Here is a 21709-nt window from a genome sequence, read left to right as displayed (position 1 = left end):
TCTCTCTCTCTAACTCTCTCCATATCTCTCTCCATGTCTCTCTGTCTTTCTCTCTCTGTCTCTCTGTCTCTCTCTCTGTTTTTCCATGTCTCTCAGGTCTCTCTCTCTCTCTCTCTCTCTCTCTCTCTCTCTATTCAATTTCAATTTGTCTCTCTACCCATCTCTCTTCCTCTTCCTCTCATTCCACCTGTCCTACCTTTTGTGTCTCTCTCTTGCTCACTTTCTTTGACCTCTCTCTCACTTTCACACGTGCACTCTCCCTCTCTCTCTCTCACTCTCACTCTGTCTTTCTGAAATTGAAAACTGAGAGACAGAGTGTGGTGTGACAAAGTACTTTATTGGCATGATTGTTAGCAGCACACAATATTGCCAAAGCATCAAAATAGAAAGGAAAGGGAAAAACCTCAACGAATCAATCTCTCTCTTTCTTTCTCTCTCTCTCTCTCTCTGTCTCACTCATATTGTTTCATGGCGGCTTAAAAGAGAGAAGGAGATGTGAAACGATGACTCCCTGTCTTTTTCGTCAGTCACTTGCACGCACTGAAACCGGCTTGCACATCGCTTGACTTCCTTTTTAGAGCTGTGTTTTATTTCTCTATATTTAGAGTACATTATTAATTTCCTTATGCACTATATGAGGAGAAACTGATTACAGTCTTCTGGGTCATCAAGCCGTCACACACACACACACATGCACACAGAGCTAACATTATCAAAGCAGGAACATTTGCTTTCTAAATGGGATGCCCAAAGCACACATTGCAGCAATTTCCTGCTCTAAATGCCCTTCTATCAGCTCAGCGCATTGATAACGGAGGCCCTAAAGGTTTTAGATCCTTCAAGAAACAACACCTCAATGATCCAGAGTCTATTTAGCTCAGATTCACCAACCGCATGCAGGTTTTGCAGACCCACCCGTCGTGCATTGGTGCAATAGTAACGCCTGCAAACCTGCGATTTCGCTGGAACAGCGGTGCAAGATTAGAACCAGCTTGAAAGTTCCACTGAACTCACTGGTACTGTGCCAGTCACTTCTCTCTGTGTGTGTGTGTGTGTGTGTGTGTGTGTGTGTGTGTGTATACAGAGTTGAGCTCAAGCTGTACAACCTGCACTTAAGAAGATGCAAAGACTTGTTCAAATCTGTCTGAAGGATTTATTTATTTATTTATTTATTTAATTTATTTTGTTGTTTTTTCCCCTCCTCTTTAGTCGTTAGCTTTGCAGGTGCTTGGAAATAAAGACGTTTTAGCCGCACACAGATAGCATATTTCTGCTCTGCTAGAAAGCACCTTCACCTTTATACATTCTATATCATTTCAGTGGTTTAACCATCCCACAGGTTTTGAGGTCTTGCGTAACAGGAGGCTTGGTTGGGTTTCATGCAGACTTGCATCTGTGATTTTGAAAATGTTGAGTGATGAAGAGAGAAAAATATTAAGAAACATAGCATACCGCTAGCTTAGTGGCAATCAAGTACACATTTGTTCTGTGTAGTAATATTTTGTGGGCGGGATATGGAACTGGCATGACCGAATGACTTCATTTGACTGACAGCAGTTAACTTTTAATGCATAACCTTTAACGATTAGTTTATGGATATCGATAAGACAATACAGATATGTTTTGTTTTACACTAGCGAAACTTTAAACACTGCAGACTCTGAATGAAACAAATAAAAAGCACCACTTGAGAGTTTCTAGCTAGTTTCTGGTCCGATGTGATGAATTCAGTTCAGTTCAGTTTTATTTGAATAAAGACATTCAATGCGTCATCAATTTATCCCTAATGAGCAAGATGACATGAGGAAGAAGCCTTGAGATTCAAAAGCAAACACGTGAACAACTGAATAGTTTATGCAAATGCACATGATTTGATTTCTCCACAATAGAGGATCTGCTACAAAAACCAAATTGAGCAGGTTCATGTTCAGGAAACTGTGAATATCATATCAGCTCTTCATTCGTTTTAGTACTCACTTCACTGCACTGCTGGGTCTATATCCAGACTGATGTCAGCTGAGGAGAAAATATAATGTCTAACGATCTATTTTGCGCTCCATTATGCTACCACTCTGAAATCTCTTAACCATGAGCATGTCTAAGAAGAACCAGACACCAGAAGTCGCCAGCTGTCATAGAAATCGAACGCTTGCAAATGAGGTCTTTAGCCATCGTTTGAAGACGTTCAGTGATGCAGTTATTCAGATGTCGTACCGCCACCTGGATGGACAAAGAAATAGAAAAGAAATTCGATGCTTGCAATCCCTGTACTTTGACAGGTTTAACCCAGCACTAGCAGAGGCGTTTAATTTCTTGCGTCATCATGCTTTATACTTAACATCACTGTCAACTTGGCAGCGGAGACATAAGTGCCGTCTTGTCACTCAACAAACAGGGAACACTTGTCCGTACAGATATTTTGCACCAAATGAACATCAATTACTGGCGGTTATAGCAGTTATGTCTTCACAAATAAAGAATGCAGGTGAATTTCACTGGAAGTTACAGCATGATGTTAAATAGAAAGCAGAACTGCAGGCATTTGGTTAGATGTTGATGGAAAAAATGAACGAATGATCACACACTCCGTGTTGGGATTTTCTAGATGGAAATTCGTTTAAATTTGGTTAATAATTACAGCTGAATTCAGGTCATAATCTGTACTGTCCTTTTGACTCAGAAATAAGCATGCAGCTCTGCTTCAAGGATTTCCATGAGCACTGATATTGATCTTGACCTGTCGAGCATTCAGCGCATGCACTGTGTACATATCCTTTCCTCTTATGACCGGAGAACACGATGGTGCAGCTTCTAATAGCCGAGGTATATTGGAAAAGCGAGCCATTATGCAGTTTGTGTATATAAACGTGAATAAAGGCTTTGCACTTTGATCTACTTAATGCATTTAGACTTCTGTTTGGCTCAGTAGGGTATAGACTTAAAACACATGGTGTTATGTAACAGTCGTTCCAACTCCATTTAGCAGCAGACCAACTCCCGATTTTTATTAGGTGTTTGTGAAACGCCTAACGAGGACCGATAAATAAACCTTTCCCCTCGCATTTGATGAACTACTAAGAAAAATATTATTGCTTGAAATGAGCCAGGTGTGACCCAGTTGGAGAAAAGGCTCTTTTTTTGGAGGTCAGGCATGTAGGTCACTTCCTGTTTTAAGTCATGACATGCACATTGGCTTGTGCCTTAGAGCTGTCATGTGTCTAGGATGGAGCTGTTAAATGTGTTAAAAATGGGGCTTAAATGTGTGTCTTCTTCTTCTTCAGGGTCCTTTTGAAAGCTGAGCATTATTGAGTCTGACTTGCTCTATGGTATGTAAGCCACCAACGCATATTTGTCGTAATTAGGACACGCTAACTGCCTCAGTGGGTGTTCCTGATGATGAAATGAAGGTATATGTCACATGAGGTTAGGCATGTGCTAATCCAGAACATCACACCCATGCTATATGTGCTTGTTGAACATCCCATTCCAGATGTAGTCCCTCTGAACTTAATAACCTCCACTCTTCTGGAAAGGATTTCCACTAGCTTTTGGAGCGTGACTTAACAATTCAGCCCTGAGAGCACTGATGAAGTCAAGCAGTGACGTTGGGTTAGGAAGCATGAGGTGCAGTCAACATTCCAGCTCATTCCAAAGCTGTTGAGTTGATTTGAGGTCAGGGTTCAGTGCAGGTCGTTAAAGGTCATTCAGTCCAACTTGGCCAAACTGGATTGGTGGCTCAAAGGGTTACTGTTCAGAAGGTCAGGGGTTCAAGCCTTTGCACCACCATGCTGCTCCTGTTGAACACTTGAGCCAGACCCTCAACCCTTTCTTTAATCAAGGGCTTAATAACTAGCTGGGATATGTGAGGCCATCCATCCTTTTTCTGTACTGCTATACAGGGTTGCGAGGAGCCCGGAGCCTATTCCACAAAGCAGCAGACACCCTGAATAGAATGCTAGCCCATCAGTCGCACACTCATTCATACTACAGACAATTCAGAAAAGCCAATCAGCATATAGCACATGTCTTTGGACTGGGAGACAACCCTGAAGGAAACCCTCAAAGCATAGGGAGAACATGCACATGAGGCAGAGGCAGAAATTTGGACGTTGGATAGAATAATTGGAAAAGAATTGTCACTTTATGTGCCTTATACACAAATATGCGTATATGTGAGAAATAAAGACTTCTTGTTATGCTGAAACATGTTTGAGCCCTTAAATTCCAGTAAAGGGAAATTGTAATGGGAGAACTGGTAGTCCCACAAGCTCCTACAAGTACTACAAGGCTTGGTCCAGTGTCTAAAATCTTTGTAGTGTGCATCAATGTATTTGACATACACCTGTGGGCTAAGCTGAAAGGGCTGCATAAGGGAGGTTCCTGGAATTGCATTTGCTCTCATTCGCGTTCAAAAGCAAAAAAATAGTTGACTTCTAAGGTTTCAGAGTTTGGCCTAATTTAAAAGCAGCTTCGGGTGCATCCCTCTAAGCAGAAGCAACCCCAGGGGAAAGCTCAGTTTGGTAGATGTAGTACACCTCTCTGATGCTGGTGAAAATTTTACATCTAGTTTTTGTCATTTTGGATGCTAGATGGGAATGTGATGTATAAAAGACTACTGGAATGTGTTTGATATCCTGTGTACACGTAGATGACTTCACACACGTCGCGTTGCGTTTGTTGTGTTTTACCGCACGATGCCTGGCGTCTGATTGACAGAGCCACATGAGCGTGTGCAGGTACATGATTGAATAATGCAGTGGGGTTTTTCTGGTGTGTGGCTGGCTCGCATCTCACGAACATGTGAATAAGAAGTGTGTGTCCCTTATTAAGAAAATAGCTTTAAAGTGGAACGTAGAAGTGCACTAAAGCAAATTCTGAGGGAGAGAACTGGTATTAGATTTTTCTATTAATAAATATTTGACTACTAGAAAAATTCAACATTAGCACCTGCTTAGTCTGAGTTGTTGCACTCGTTTAGCTCTTTTGGTGGTGCCAGTTTTATGCAGCTAGTCACAGTTATGGTTTCTGTTTACCGTGAAGTAATATTTATATATTAGAATGCCAGGACTGTAGTAGATACCGTAATTATGCTGTTGCTACAGTTTTGACTCGGGCCTCCTGGGCTCTCAGTCCTGCTGCGCTCGCACTCTGCCCGGCTAATTGGAAACAGAGACAGCAGGAATGTAGGTGACGCTGCCAAGAGGGGCAGCGGTTGGGCGTCTTGTTCACTCGATCACTCGTTCACTCAGCCACCCGGTTGCGGGGGAACTACACGGGGGCAGGATGCCTCGCTCTTTGAGCTTGCAGCAGGATGCCAAAAAATGGAGGATGCTTGTGTGGTATGATGAGAACAGCATATAATGTTCAGGGTTGTTGTCCTGTTTAAACCTTTTGTCATAAAGATAGCTTTCAGTGCATCGTTTCTGTAGGTTTGTGTTACAACCCGGTGCAGAGCATTCTACTGGAAAGCACAAAAAAAAGTGATGTCTGGGAATAGATAGATGTTTAAGGACACACATGCGGCTTTGGATGAGACCTTCAGCTAAATATCCTCTCCTTTATCTCTCTCTTTTCTCTCTCGATCTTTTATAGATCAAACCCCACTGTTTGCACGTCTGTATGTTTTTTCTCACTTCCTTGACTGCTGCAATGGTTTTATGTCTTAGCAATAATTGAATTGAATCAATATCCTGCATCCTGTACTCCATATTTTATTCTCACCTTTTTATTTTGTTTTGGATGCTCCACGTAAAAGTCTCTGTATATGAGGGGAAAAAAAGTGTTAAAGCTGAAGGACCGCATCTAAAGACCACGTGACCTCGACCCTGCATTCTGCACCAGCTCTAATGCAGATATACCAGCGTGACTCCGCGACTGGCACCGCGCCCTCCAGCCCAAGCAACCCAAGATGGCGGAGTAGAGTCGGGTGTCTCCTTTTAGCCAGGAAGATTAGCAGAGAGTTCTCATCACGTCACGCAGGCCCGAGCATGTCCCATCAAAAACCATTAGTCTTTAGTAAAAAGCGTTAGTAAAGAATCACACCGACAGAGTGATGAAGAAAGAGGAGGAATTATAAAATGAGGTCAGTCATTGATTCTCGATCGGCCTATTGAAAGAAGATAATCCATTTTAAATATTTATTTCTGTGCGAAAAGTTTTTTTTCTCCCCTCTCTGTCTCTCTACACCTGATCCCTGAGCACTTTAGAAAGATGTCATTACTCAAGTGTTTCTTTAAGTACCACTTAAAATTGTCATTTTAAACCATTAAAACGCTTCAATGTATTTAAACTTTTTCATAAAAAGCTACTAAAGTCAGAATCAGGCCTAGAAGAAGAATGAACCAAATCATGATTTTAAGCGCAGAGCTACTTTACACTTCAAGCTGCTTTCCAAAGCTCGATTCGAGTCCAACTAAATAACGCGTGATTGCTGTTCTGCTGCAGCATAAAAATTTAAGAAGTTTCAGTTTCCTGCGGTGTGTGTGTGTGTGTTACTCACAATAGTTTTTATCTTTGACGACTTTGCCTGCAACATAGCCGCACTGGGCTGTAAAGGAGGCGATTCAGAAGTGCTCTTTCGACTCTTCAAAGCCACGTTTTCATGCCGGCGTAGGCACATTATTCATTTTGAGACGTGCTCAGAAGAACCACACCGCGGCTTTGATATCATCAGTTGCGTGCAGTTGCGGCGAGTGTGTTTTTCGGGGAATGTGGGCGATTTTACTTTGAAAGCTGCATCCTCTTTGCGCTGCTGCTTCCTCAGTCTCACTCTTTTCTCTGCGGTCTTTCCGTCACCTCTTTTCGAGTGCGTCATCCCCTGCCACTGACGAGTCTCGGTTTCTTCTCTAGAGATGACTGTGCCTTCCACGCTTTTGGCCAAGTGGTTATGCCAATGGTGCAGGCTGTAAAAAGAGGCATGATGGGATGCAGGGTGTGGTATAGGCTTCATGGTGCAAGGATTGAATTTTTTATTTTTTTGACCATTTCAGGACCCCGTTTCAGATATTCAGAGCTATGTACTGTAAAAGAACAGAACCCCCCCTAAATATTTCATAATTAAAGTGAAATACTCCAGTTTTGTGTGGATTTTTTTCTTTTCCATTGCTCTGAATAGCTGTCATCATGTCCCGTGTCTGCTCACCACTTCACTTGCTTATGCTACCCCCCCTCACCTGACCACATTATTTCTAACAGAACCGTGTGTTTTCCATCATGCAGTCTTTTTTTAAAAAAATGCTAAGAAGCTCCAAGCCTCCATTATTACCATAGAGTCCTCTTGTCACATGGGCTCAATGTAAACACACTCCTGCACACACTCAGTGTAAGTAGTGCTATTGTCTCTCTAAGACAGCCAGGCTCTCACTCTTTACATATGAATCGATTAACCGCACTGCAAGATAATGTCCGAAATGATCATCTAGTTCTTTTCCACACTACTGAGCTGATGATAACAGATCCTGATCCAGATACTTCTTCAGACAATTTAGGACTCAAATGGCAGTGTTCAGCTTGTTATCATTTTAAATCAACAGGAAGCTGCCTTATCTTTTACAATTGTACACTGAAGCCCACATTTCCCCAAACACAGAAGTGTGCAGCTAAACAAACCTCAGAGCACTCAGTACAGTAAATAAAAACGCTAGCTTACACCAACATTTAGCTAATAAGCTTACTCATGTCACAGGTGGTTTTACTGTGTAGTACTTCTATGTCCTTCCCTGCAAAAAAAGAGTTTTTACCACCTTTTTGATAAATGCAGAAGTAAGCAAAAAATATAAATGTTTAATTAATTAATTTATTTTTTTATTTTTTTAATTTATGCTTTAATGTTATTTTTTATGTATTAATTTATTTACCTTAATATTTGTCTGTTTATTTGTTTAGTCTTTCTTTCTTTCTTTCTTTCTTTCTTTCTTTCTGTCTTTCTTTCTGTCTTTCTTTCTGTCTTTCTGTCTTTCTTTCTGTCTTTCTTTCTGTCTTTCTTTCTGTCTTTCTGTCTGTCTTTCTGTCTTTCTTTCTTTCTTTCTTTCTGTCTTTCTGTCTTTCTTTCTGTCTTTAGTTAGTTAGTTAGTTAGTTAGTTAGTTAGTTAGTTAGTTAGTTCCAATACACACTTCTCTTACTGGAGCAATCTTGTTCATGTGGCTGAATTTCAAATAGCATCCTATGGGAATTTCATACACTACACAGAGTCCTGTCCTGCGTCCTGCCCTCTCTCTCTCTCTCTGTTTCTCTCTGTCACTGTCTGTCTGTTTTTCTGTCTCTCTCTCTCCCTCTCTCTGTCACTGTCTGTCTGTTTGTCTGTCTCTCTCTGTTTTTCTGTCTCTCTCTCTCTCTCTCTCTCTCTCTCTCTCTCCCTCTCTCTGTCACTGTCTGTCTGTTTGTCTGTCTCTCTCTGTTTTTCTGTCTCTCTCTCTGTCACTGTCTGTCTGTTCGTCTGTCTCTCTCTCTCTGTCACTGTCTGTCTGTCTGTCTGTCTGTCTGTCTCTTTCTCTCTCTCTCTTTCTCTCTCTCTCCCTCTCTCTGTCACTGTCTGTCTGTTCGTCTGTCTCTCTCTCTCTCTGTCACTGTCTGTCTGTTCGTCTGTCTCTCTCTCTCTCCCTCTCTCTCTGTCACTGTCTGTCTGTCTGTCTGTCTGTCTGTCTGTCTCTCTCTCTCTCTCTCTCTCTCTCTCTCAGTTCAATACATAGTGCTTTTAACAATGGACATTGTCACGAACAGAGAAGGAAAAAAATTATAAAGTTTAAATTAGTTACTATTTTATCCCTTTCAAAAAATGCAACCTGTTATTTTAGCATGAAACCCGAAAGCGTAAACTCCTCTGTCCTGAAGACTTTCCTAAGCTGGGAAACGTTCTCTTTTCTAAAGCTCTTATACCCAAGACTCCTACAATCAATAAAACCATCCGTACTGGTACTTCTATCAGCCCGAGACCACTTCAGGTGCTCAAATGAACTCTGTGTGAAAGCACATTTATATTATATGGAGCATCTGCTGTACAAATCCTTGAGTAAGAGCTGTTACTATGGAAACAATAACTTATTAGAAGAAGCACACTAACATAAACCCATCGTCGATGTTACACTCAGAACTTCTGTGTGGTCATATAAAAAATAATAGCGAGTGGCACTTGAGCCACTTGGTGGACAAAGTATTGCAGCTGGAACCCGGTTCTTGATTATGGCACACTGAAGACATTTACACAAGATTTCTTCACCCAGATCCATCAGCATGCTGAAGGTGGAGTGGAGGAGATTAGTGTGTGTGGACTGGATCAGGATGTGTGTCAGTACGAGCGTGAGGGTCTCCATGCATGCCTTTTGACCTACTTTCACTACATTGCTGTGCTGGAAGTGTGTCAGTGTGACATGGTGAAATCACACAGGAATGCAGCCTCCTTTAACCCATCCAGATCTTTGTGCATTTTTACGTCACCAAGAAAACTCAGCGTGTCCGGCGTGTCCTCCAGAACTATCGGAACCCTTCAGGAAGTCAAGCAAAAATTCATTTATTTAAAGAATAACATGCTGTAAGTGATATTCTGAGCTTAGACACAAAGGAAAACTGCAGTTTTATTTAAACGCCTCCATATTTCACACTGTGGTTTTCTCGAATGCTTTGCCTGACCAGAAGCTTCATCTCCACTCACTGTACACTGGGTCTGGAGCTCTAATGAGAACTTGTGAAGAATTTGTGAGAGGTTTGGCAAAATTCCTGTTTCTAATTCCTGGCAAATTTTTACTCCATGATACTTCTCTACTTTAACTGCTTATGTACTTCCATTGCCATTAAATCCATTGCCTGATTTGTGCAGGTCATCATCCCTCTTTTAGTGTTGCGTTATAGTCAGACGACAGTCCGAAATCCTGGGGACTGAGAGCACAAAGAATGTTTTTCAAGATTCTTTTGTTTAATTTGTGTAATATATTTCATAAAGTGTGTATATAGAGTATATCTTATTTTTAAAAAGTAGTTCGAATGAGAATGGTTTGAAGTTGACATTTTTTGTCACATATACATTACTGTGCATATCCCATCCTTGGGGTTTGGGGTCTGGGGTCAGAGATGATGCAGCACCCCTAGAGCAGGGTGGGCTGGGGGCCTTGCTCAGGGGCCCAACAGTGGTAGCTTGGCAGTGCTGAGGCTTGAACTGTGATCCTATGGAACCCAGGACCTCATACATGCAAAGCATGTGCTCTGCCACTGAGCTACACCCCCTGAATTGAGCTGAAATTGAATCGTTTTTCAAACAGGATGATTATTTAAATGTCTGTTGGGGGAAAAAAAACATCTGCAGGTGTACGATTGACAAAACGAAATTTGCTCATATCTCATCATCTCACTATGGTATTTCTCTATGAACATTTAATAGTTAAATTTAAGTGCTATAAAATTGCTTCAAAGCACTGTGCTTTTCCTGTGTAGCTCCTGTGTTTACCCACACAACAGGAACATCAGGGTTACATCATTATACAAGTCGTTGTTGTTGTTGTTGTTGTTGTTGTTGTTGTTGTTGTTGTTGTTGTTCTTTCGGCTGTTCTCTCTTCGGGGTCACCACAGCGGATCGTTTAGTCCGCACATTTCAACTTGGCACAGGTTTTATGCTGGATGCTCTTCCTGACGCAACCCTCCCATTTAACTGGGGCTTGAGACCGCCACTGAGAGTTAACACTTCAGTGGCTGGGGTAGCACCCTGCCCGGGAATCGAACCCGAGCCGTGGCAATGAGAGCACGGGATCCTGCCGCTTGACCACCAGGAGGCGTTACATCATTGTACAAATACGTTGAAAAAATCTCCAGGACAAAACACCTGTAAATTACATAATAATAGTTTGATTATAGTGTAATATGATTATTAATTGTAGCTAATAACTTCATTTAGACCTGACTTCAGGACTCAAACCTTTCTAGGCAATTAAAAACAAACAAACAAAAAACAATTTGTTTATGTGGGAAGTGGTAGCTTAGTGTTTAAGGCGTTGTATTACTGACCAGAAGGTTGTGAGTTTGAATACCAGGTTCACTAAGCTCCTGGGCCCCTGAGCAAGGCCCAGTTGTATAAAACGAGATGAAAATGTAAGTCACTGTGGATAAGGGTGTCTGCCCATTGCTGTAAATTTATATGTGTATTTATTTTCCCCCCTGTAATGATGTAATGTGACGTAGCATGTTTTACATATTTCTGGCCACGCCTCCTTCTCATCACACTTCAGCATCGCTTCACCCCTCCATGGCTACAGGCAATATCTCACAATATCTCACAATATCTCGCAATATCTCGCAATATCTACTTGCCTATAGAGTCAATAAATAAAACGACAGTTAATGATTTCCTGACAAATAAACACGGCCACGTGTGTATGAAGAGTGTCTCGCAGTCTTGTTTTGTACGGACTCCACAGAGAGTTTCTCGTACTAGGCCTCTTTTTCCTTTTTCCACGTCTTTTCTTCTGGGTTCCTCGCTGTGCTTTGCTGAAAGAGTTCTCCCCCTGGCTTCTCCCTCATAAGCGCAGGCTAGTTAAGAGTCTGTGTTCTGAGACACGCTTTTAAAAGCTGTTGTTGTCTCATTAGTCAGATTAATAAAAGGTTTCAGCTGAGTGCAGCGTGATCATGAGTATGAGCTGACTGCATGTAAACACGCACAATAAACATTTGTGCTGCATTCTCAAGGTCTGATTTAACACACACGCATGCACGCACACACACATAGATAGACAGACGCATGGATGTGTGCACACAAACACGTACAAAAAGACCAGCAGAATCTCACACACACAGATGCATGCATGCATGTGCACACACATTAGAAGACAAACAGCAACACACACACACACACAAACACAGATAGACATATGCATGGATGCACACAAACACATACCAAAAGACCAGCAGAATCACACAAGCACGCACACATAGATAGACAGATGCATGCATGCACACACACAAACACACACATGAAAAGGCAAACAGAATCACACACACCAACACACACACAAACCGGTAGATGCATACACACACACACACACACACACACACACACACACACGCAAATATAAACTCAGACAAATATACACACAGACAAACAGACACACACACACACAGAAGGGCACACACACACACACACACTGAGTGTGGCCACAGCCTCAGGGTTCCAGGATGTGCAGGATGTGTATGGAGAGTAAGGGATGTGTTTGGATCCAGGTGCAGGTGATTACAAGGCTGTTAGCCGGGCTCGGCAGAGCAGATACACATACACACATGTGGCGTGTTGATGAGCGGAGCATCTGCGCTGACATTACAAGCTGTCTTTCATTTAAAGCATCAAAGAGCCAAAAACTAATGGACTCAGCCCAATTAAAGTGCCACCCTCTGCTATTTAGACGAGGCAGTGGTACTACAGCGAGAAAAACAAAAACACAAGCGATTCACACGTACGCATCTTTTTTAACCTGTAGCTTGGGCTTCTCCGGGCCTGAAGAGGATATTAATGATTATTCATCGATAAATGATTCATGACAAATCTTAATAACAAATCTTTTATAATGATAAGGTAATAATAACGATAATAATGATAACGATAATAAGTGAATATATGGCAAGCGAAATATCTTTTGAAAAACAGAGTAAGAAACACAACATCAGCAGTAACTGAGTGTCATGTTAATGCTAGTGCTAATGCTAGCTTTACACGAGCCTCCAGGTAAATCTGTACCTTAAATGATGTAATCACTCTGACGAATAACAATTAATAAACATCTTTAGGTACTGATATGCACTTTGACATCTGACTGCGGTAACTAGAAACAATTACACATTATTACCTTATATGGGCGTGGGCGGAGCTTCACTTCAGCTACCATCCTGAGGTTATTAGAGACATTTTGCCTGCAGTTTTTTTTTTTCACCCACTCTTTGCTTGCCCTCTGTTTATACACTGTTTATTCTGTCGTGACTCAGAACTCTACGTCAATGTCCGTGATTCACTTTAATCGCCGTGCTCTGGAAAGTCCGCATTAGCATACGAGAAGTGTAGCAGAAGAGCACTCTCGCGCACTAGAAGGTGAAAAGGTGCCGTCAGGCTGCGTTCACAAATACAGCGACAAAGCAACTGTGGACGACGAGAGCTGGCGACTGACAGAGACCAGATGTGGGCATGTCCGGCAATGTGACCAAGTACAGAAAAATCTAACATTGGTGTAGCCATTACTGTATTAATGGCAGTGAAAACAATAGCAAAGAGCTCATACTGCTTCTCCTTTATCCCTTATGAAATGAGATAGATAGATAGATAGATAGATAGATAGATAGATAGATAGATAGATAGATAGATAGATAGATAGATAGATAGATAGATAGATAGATAGATATAAACAGATATACACTGCTGAATTTTATACACTAACCAAATATCTCTCTCCAGAATGTTTCTTCTTAGCAGCAAGAAAACTGATTTATCACCCACTGATCAACATTATCGCCATGGCAACCAATAATCGGAACGCCTACTGACCACTTGCAGAGATAAAAAAAAAAAAAAAAAAACTCTAGCATGAACAGCTTTAGTCCACTAGCTGAAATGTCTGTAACTGAACGATTTTTAGTCAGTAAGTGTCCCTTGGTGCAGATATGACGTGAATACTAACACAAAGCTTTTAAATTGATTTACAGTGGGTTTGTGTGTGTGTGTGTGTGTTTGTGGCAAGACTTTAACACCTCCATGCGGTTTCCCCCTGTTTTCTGTGTCCCTCTCTCGCTCTCCTCCTCAGAGAGCAGAGTAAAATCACACACGTGTGTGTGATTGCGTGGCGGAATGGCAGAGGTTAAAGTCGTATGCGCTGAGTTTTGGCCACTCCCTGAGCCAACCAATATTTTCTTTTTTTATCCTTTATCTCCTCCTCTTCTCGCCGCGCTCTCTTACTCGCTCGCTCACTCTGTAGGCTTTGTGTGCACGGGCAGACGTGTGCAGAGCTGCGAGAGAGAGAGAGAGATAGAGAGGGGACAGGATTTCTATGCTGTCTCTAAAAAGCAAAGCTGTGCAAAGAGGAAACAGGACTTGCACAAGAGAGAGAGAACCGTAGACCAAGGACTTGCAGCCACGAGGAGATTGCACACACAGACATACACTCAAACACACACTCACACGCGCACACACACACACACACACACACACACACACACGCACAGTCGACACACAGTTTGTGTAAGGAGAATGGAGGACGGTTCGGCAAGTGTGGCTCCCGCCTGCAATTCTACAGTCGTGCTTAACAACCACTGCACGGGTAAGAGCACGGGATCGGGGGAGGTGTGTGTGTGTGTGTGTGCGTGTGTTTGAGCATGTGCGCTTATGAATCTAGTCTAAGGAACACAGATTGGTCCATGCTTCATTTTGCATTTGTATTTTAGTGTTTTTGTGTGTGTGTGTGTGCTTAAGAAGTTTAACGTGTGTATCTCTTCTTGATACATTGTGTTTCTCGGCTCTTCAGAAGCAAAATCTGTGTGCCGGCAGATGGGGTGTGTGTGTGTGTGTGTGTGTGTGTTGTGGCTTCAGAGGGAAGCCACTTCTTTTCCCCTATTCAAAGTCCTCAGTAGTGTTTCATTCATAGCATGCTGGACTACTCACCAGTGCTGGCTGATTGGACAATAAAAGATCAATACCATAATAAATTATTAAAATATATAAATAAATAAAAACAACATGGTGTTTGAGATACTCTTTACGTTAATACTTTCATAAGTAACCAGTGTTTTATTTTATTTCCTCTATTTTAATGTGATAAATGATTTTGTTTAATATCTAATTGTCTACCTGATCATTTTTCTGATTTGTGAAGTGTGGAGATATCATTAAGACATTTTGCAACATTGCTACCCCCAGCCTGGGGGATGGTGTGTGTGTGTGTGTGTGTGTGTGTGTGTGTGCAGAGCTGAGAGAGAGAGAGAGAGAGAGCGAGAGAGAGCACATGAATGTGTGGAGCATGAGCTGTTTGACTGACTGTCATACAGAGGATATGAAACACACACACACACACAGTGTGACGGTGAGTTCATGGGCCAGTGAGGACGGGTGTTACTTCCTCTCTTTGTCATAATAACACAGTGGTTATAGGAACTGCTGGTCAATGAGTAACCAGTGCAACAACATTTGGTGTGTGTGTGTGTGTGTTTTACTTGGTGTGTGTGTGTGTGCGCTCTGGTTGCCATTCATTTGAATGTTACAGTTAAACCTTCAGGATGCATTCTGGACAGTTTGCTGAACACAATCCAGCGCATTGTTTTGTACAGTCCTGTGCTTTCCCTAGCTTTTGCTTCCTTCTCTTCATTAGCCTTCCCTCTCTCTCTCTCTCCCTCTGTCTCTCTCTCTCTCTCTCTCTCTCTCTCTCATTCACTTCCCTCAATCTTGCCTAAGTTCCTCAGCCTCTCCTGCACCTTCCTCATCAATTACAGGCAAAATTGGTTGGAAAACTGAATGATTTTCTCCGTTTAATATTCACTCTAAATGTGATGAGACTCTAATGGGATGTAACATGTGCTGTTAGTTTGGGAGCTGCTAGCAACCTGAAGCATTGTGAACTCTAAAGTAGGTAAAAATGGCAGAAGTGCATGTCATGCACACAGACACTGAGAGCAGGAGGGTGTAGAAGCTGCTTGGATCTCTGCAGTGCTGCAGTTGTGAGGAGAAAAACAGATGAAAGTGTGGAGTGATGCTGCTGTAGCATCTGCAGCGTTATTGTACATGAAGACATCATCAACACACGCTAACTCCATCTCCTTTCATCAAGCTCTTCTCTACTTTCATCTAGCTGATGCGCTCTCTCTCTCTCTCTCTCTCTCTCTCTCTCACCATTGCCCTCTACAGGCACACTGAAAAAGACACACTTTCCTCATCTGCTAAAGAGACACAAGCAAACACATACACGTGCACACAGACACACACAGACACACACAGACACACATACGTGCAAACAAATACACATGCATGCACACACTCGTGCACACACATACACGCACACACACATACACACGCACACACACACACAAGAACACGCAAACAAACACACATGCATGCACACACTCGTGCACACACATACACGTGCACACACTCATACACATACACACACAGACACACACATACGTGCAAACAAACACACATGCATGCACACACTCGTGCACACACATACACGCACACACACATACACACGCACACACACACACAAGAACACGCAAACAAACACACATGCATGCACACACTCGTGCACACACATACACGCACACACACACAAGAACACGCAAACACACATGCATGCACACATACACGCACACACACGCACACACACACACAAGAACACGCAAACAAACACACATGCATTCCCACACACACACGCAAACAAACACGCATACACGCACAGATGCATATGCACACGCACACATACACACGCATGCATGCACACACACACGCAAACAAACACGCATGCACACCTACATGCACGAACACAAACACGCATGCAGGCACATATGCATATGCACACACAAGCACACATGCACACATACACACACACACACACACAAGAACACGCAAACAAACACACATGCATGCCCACACACACACACAAACAAACACGCATGCATATGCACACGCACACATACACACACATGCATGCACGCACACACACACGCAAACAAACACACATGCACACCTACACAAACGAACACAAACACGCATGCAGGCACATATGCATATGCGCACACACACACGCACACATGCATATGCACACACACACGCAAACACGCATTCATGCATATGCACACACACACATGCACACAGGTGCTATACTGTATCGTATTGTGTTGTGTTTTGTTGTGTGGTGTTTTCTAGCCATTTGGTGCCTGAGTGTTTTGTTATCCTATCTCTGTGTGATTGTTAGTGTGCTCTGGTGTGTCGTCTCATGTGAGCAGAGCTGGTGTGTGTTTAACAGTCAGCTCCTTGATCATTGATTACAAGCGCTGGTGTTGTGTGTGAGAAATCAGGGAATTTTCTTACAATAACAGCCACAAAATTCACATCACGTTCATTCTGTGGGTTTAGTACATTAAAGCTGCTCCGGTGTAAGGTAAAGTGTGGGTTTAGTACAGTAAAGGTGATCTGGTGTAAGGTAAAGTGTGGGTTTAGTACATTAAAGCTGCTCCGGTGTAAGGTAAAGTGTGGGTTTAGTACAGTAAAGGTGATCTGGTGTAAGGTAAAGTGTGGGTTTAGTACAGTAAAGGTGATCTGGTGTAAGGTAAAGTGTGGGTTTAGTACAGTAAAGGTGATCTGGTGTAAGGTAAAGTGTGGGTTTAGTACAGTAAAGGTGATTTGGTGTAAGGTAAAGTGTGGGTTTAGTACAGTAAAGGTGATTTGGTGTAAGGTAAAGTGTGGGTTTAGTACAGTAAAGGTGATCTGGTGTAAGGTAAAGTGTGGGTTTAGTACAGTAAAGGTGATCTGGTGTAAGGTAAAGTGTGGGTTTAGTACAGTAAAGGTGATTTGGTGTAAGGTAAAGTGTGGGTTTAGTACAGTAAAGGTGATCTGGTGTAAGGTAAAGTGTGGGTTTAGTACAGTACAGCTGGTCTGGTGTAAGGTAAAGTATGGGTTTAGTATAGTAAAGCTGCTCTGGTGTAAGGTAGAGTGTGGGTTTAGTACAGTAAGGCTGCTCTGGTGTACCGGTTGGTGTGGGTTGAGTACAGTAAAATAAAGCTGCTCTGGTGTACAGGTTGGTGTGGGTTGAGTACAGTAAAATAAAGCTGCTCTGGTGTACAGGTTGGTGTGGGTTGAGTACAGTAAAATAAAGCTGCTCTGGTGTACAGGTTGGTGTGGGTTGAGTACAGTAAAATAAAGCTGCTCTGGTGTACAGGTTGGTGTGGGTTGAGTACAGTAAAATAAAGCTGCTCTGGTGTACAGGTTGGTGTGGGTTGAGTACAGTAAAATAAAGCTGCTCTGGTGTACAGGTTGGTGTGGGTTGAGTACAGTAAAATAAAGCTGCTCTGGTGTACAGGTTGGTGTGGGTTGAGTACAGTAAAATAAAGCTGCTCTGGTGTACAGGTTGGTGTGGGTTGAGTACAGTAAAATAAAGCTGCTCTGGTGTAGAGTATAGCATATGTTTAATACAGTAAAGCTGTTATAGAGTACAGCAGGTATTCAGTACAGTCCTGCATGATGATGTGGCTCCAGTAGAACTGGCTGGATTGTGCTAAAGCTGCTGTGTATTATGGGATGTAGTATGGAGCTGGCATATAGTGAAATTCAGTAGAGCTGGTGTGCAGGTGTGTAAAGCTGCAGTGCTAGGTACGGGACCTCTCGTGAATGTATGCATCATTCTGCATTTGTAGTGTGAACAGCACTGCATCCTGACACGTTCCTGACAGCTTTCACTCTGAATTCTTGCACAGCATATATTACACATGTTGCACACTCTTTTTGCACATGTGCACGCATCTGCACTTTACACCCAGTAGTCACACCGTTCTTCCACCTCTCTGCATTCATATATACAGGTTTATTCTTCCATATACTTTATTTTACTTTACCAGTTAATTCTAGTTTAGTCTAGTCTGTTCTTAGTATACTTGCATTCTTTTTATTCTATTCTAGTCCATATTGGACGCTCGAGACTTACACATGCTTTCCTAGTAAATGGCATTAAACATATGATAATAATCTGTTATGCTCTTAACAACACTAGATGCTAGTCTTTTACTTTGAAAATATGTATTTAGAAGTCTTCCTAAATGCCTCACTAAGGAAAATCCTGGAGTTCATCTTGAGTATTGAAGTGAAGGATCTGATATCGCTGCTGTTGTTGACACAGTGGAAATGCTGTAAGATTTTATTGTTGTAATACTACAAGAACTAATAGCCATTGATGCCGGCAAGGCCTAAAGAAAACGGATTTTACAGCATGCCGTCGTGTATATGCGACCGATAAAATTGAAAAACGTTGATCGTCACCACAGCAAGCCTCCTTTCATGTCACTGCTATCAGCTTGTTACTACTGAATGCTTTTTAATTCTCCTAATTCTTTTAATCTAATAATATAATACACGTCTATTTCTAATAATAGTATCTTACCATTTCTAATTAGATAAGACTTTTGGCACATCGACTAAACAACTTTTTGCAATGCAGGCCTTGATGTCAGGGTTACAGCTTTAACATTTGGGCAGTGTGTGTTCAGTCCTCAGAGGTCACCCTTAAATGAATGGTGCACTTGCTGTAGTGTTGCAGGTTTAGTGTATGCTGGATATTTGACTGTAGAGACAGCTGAGTTTACAGCTTGTGCACTGGGGTGAGGTTATTTAGAAGCATGTGTGTAACACGTTTAACTGACTGCGGTCGCATTTCTTCAGTAAAGACACATATAGGACAAATGAAACTCTCTGAAAGCGGGATCTCGACTGTCCACTTGTGATCATTTCACACGAGACGGATCTCAATACTGAGTGTGAACAGAGCCGATCTCTCACTCTGTCGCTGTTTTTCTTTCCCCTTCCCCCTCCTCTCGCTTTCTCTCTCTCTCTCTCTCTCTCTCTCTCTCTCTCTCTCTCTCTCTCTCTGAGTGGCTCTTGGCTCAGGCCTTTAGTCTAATGTCTTTAAGCAAACCTGTTTCTACATGCTCTAAACAGTTCGAAGCCGCAATGCGAGCTGCAGTCTAAGCAGCCGGGAGCCACGCTGTGACATTCGCCACGCTGACACACTGGTGTTTCCACACACACACACACACGCATTCCACAGGAAAAGCTCCACGCAAGAATGTATGCTTTCATGCTCACTTCTTCACTGACTTCCCGAATGACGCGGTGTGAAATAGTGCTTTCCTACTTCCTCACAGCCAGTGCACACTTATGCTTTATCTGAAGTCGGGAATAAAGGCTGCCATTTTTGCACATCAGACTCGTATAGAGAGAGAGAGAGAGAGGACACAGATGACAGCATTCCAGTTCTCCACTTGTCATTCCCCTAGTCCCAGACTGAACTCATTAAAAATGCACCCCAATTCCTCTGGAGTGTTTGTGTGTGTGTGTGTGTGTGTGTGTGTGCGTGCGTGTGTGGGTGTATTTGCACGCCTAGCCCAGGGCTATAACAATGAATCACTAGCATATAATTTCAGAGCGGCCGGTTCTTCCTTCTCTAGTCTTAAATCCCGTGCTGCTTTCTGTCCTCGAGCCACACTGGAATGTCATTGAGAAACAGGCTTCATGCTCCTTCAGTGCCAACAAACCACATACTATATAGAAATCCCTCATTGCATCCATTGAGAATGATTTCTCAATTAAATTTGCCCAAATTAAACAGTAACAGTAGAAGTTATTAAAAGCATATATAAACAGTGGTATGTATTTTATATGTGCAGCTCACTGAGACACTGTCCACCGAGTGAACCATTGCTTTACAGGACATGCGGAGTGGATTTTGAATATCAGCGATCTGTGTGACATCCAAATCACTTCACTGCATTCAGAATGAAAAGGAAAGCCCTGGCCGCTCACCAAAGCACGGCTCTTTTATCTTGCTGAGCAGGAGCTCCCCGGAGTCCCCCGAGTCCTCAACTGCATGCAAATGCGCCAGTATATAATGTCTCTGGTGTGAACACATTCACTTCCTGTCCACGTTGACGCAGCGCACCAGTGGTCATGACCTCATGCAGTTCAGGGTCTCCAGAGCGTTGCCATGTGTGCATGTGCAATTGTTCTATTCTCTAATGCTCTCAGAGCAGGACAAAAGTAAGAAAATGTGATTGTGTCTCATCTTGAGACAGATAAAAAAAATCACAGTTCAACCATGTCACTGAGTCCAGATGTGGACAAATTAAAAGCTTCAGTGTGCCACAGTTCTGTTTTATACTGAGGACCAATTCACTCATGTAAAGGAAATTAGAAGCCTGGTGTGTTAATTATATTCTGTGTGCTACATACAGACTGGGAACCATGAACAAGTACTTGAATTCCTGGGAAGGGGCGATTTTCTTTCTTTCTTTCTCTCTCTCTCTCTCCTTCCTTCCTCCCTCCCTTCCTCCCTCCCTCCCTTTTCTGTAAATCTGCATTGAGACAGTGTCCACAGTTAAAAGTGCTATACAAATAAAATAGAAAATTATTGAATCTAAATTATAAATATATATGTATATAAGTGTTTTCCTAATGAGCGAGCCAGATGAGATGGTGGCAAGGAAAACTCCCTGATACGATTTGAGGAAGAAACCCATCTTTATCTGAGTCACACTGAAGTGTGTGATTCTAAATAATTTCCCTATCATAACTGTGTGCTAAATGATCAAAACCATTGTGTAACCAGAACATTTATTATCTTAACATGAAATCTACTTTGTTGAAGTTATCAGACTACAGACAATTTAGAGATGCTAATCAGCGTAAAATGCATGTCTTTAGACTAGGAGAGGAAACCTGAATATGTGGGGGAAACCCCTGAACAACACTTCACATATAAACTACACACATACACACACACACCGCAGGGAAACGAACCCCTAACACCAGAGGTGGATATAAAACAGTTGTCTTGTGCACAGTGCTGTGTTTTGCACCATATCTTTTCTCAGATCCATTCAGGCTAATTAATACATCTAGAAGAAAGTTCCTAGTGTCAGCCAGACGTGTTCGCGTGGCAAGTTGTGGGTTTTGGAAACTCATGCTACTGATATATTCACGAGCCAGACAGCATTTAA

The 21709-nt window shown here is 42.3% G+C and overlaps 1 protein-coding gene across 7 annotated transcripts in view; it reads left to right on the top strand.

Annotated features, from left to right (window-relative positions):
- LOC131346077 (echinoderm microtubule-associated protein-like 4) overlaps nt 1-21709 on the top strand; it is a 93538-nt gene that overhangs the window by 23537 nt on the left and 48292 nt on the right. For 3 of the 7 annotated variants that reach the window (XM_058379447.1, XM_058379431.1, XM_058379415.1), the window contains exon 1: nt 13916-14277. The exons of 1 other annotated variant lie outside the window; for it this stretch is intronic. In XM_058379447.1, the coding sequence (XP_058235430.1) occupies nt 14208-14277 (70 nt within the window). In that variant the 5' untranslated portion in view covers nt 13916-14207. Of the gene's footprint in view, nt 1-13915; nt 14278-21709 lie in introns of those variants that run through there. 3 more of the 7 variants (XM_058379455.1, XM_058379439.1, XM_058379422.1) reach the window with 1 other exon arrangement.

The sequence above is a fragment of the Hemibagrus wyckioides genome, linkage group LG03 (genome assembly GCF_019097595.1).
Source record: "Hemibagrus wyckioides isolate EC202008001 linkage group LG03, SWU_Hwy_1.0, whole genome shotgun sequence".
NCBI lineage: Eukaryota > Metazoa > Chordata > Actinopteri > Siluriformes > Bagridae > Hemibagrus > Hemibagrus wyckioides.
The sequence above is the reverse complement of the archived record's forward strand: the minus strand, read 5'-3'. Positions and strand labels throughout refer to the sequence as shown.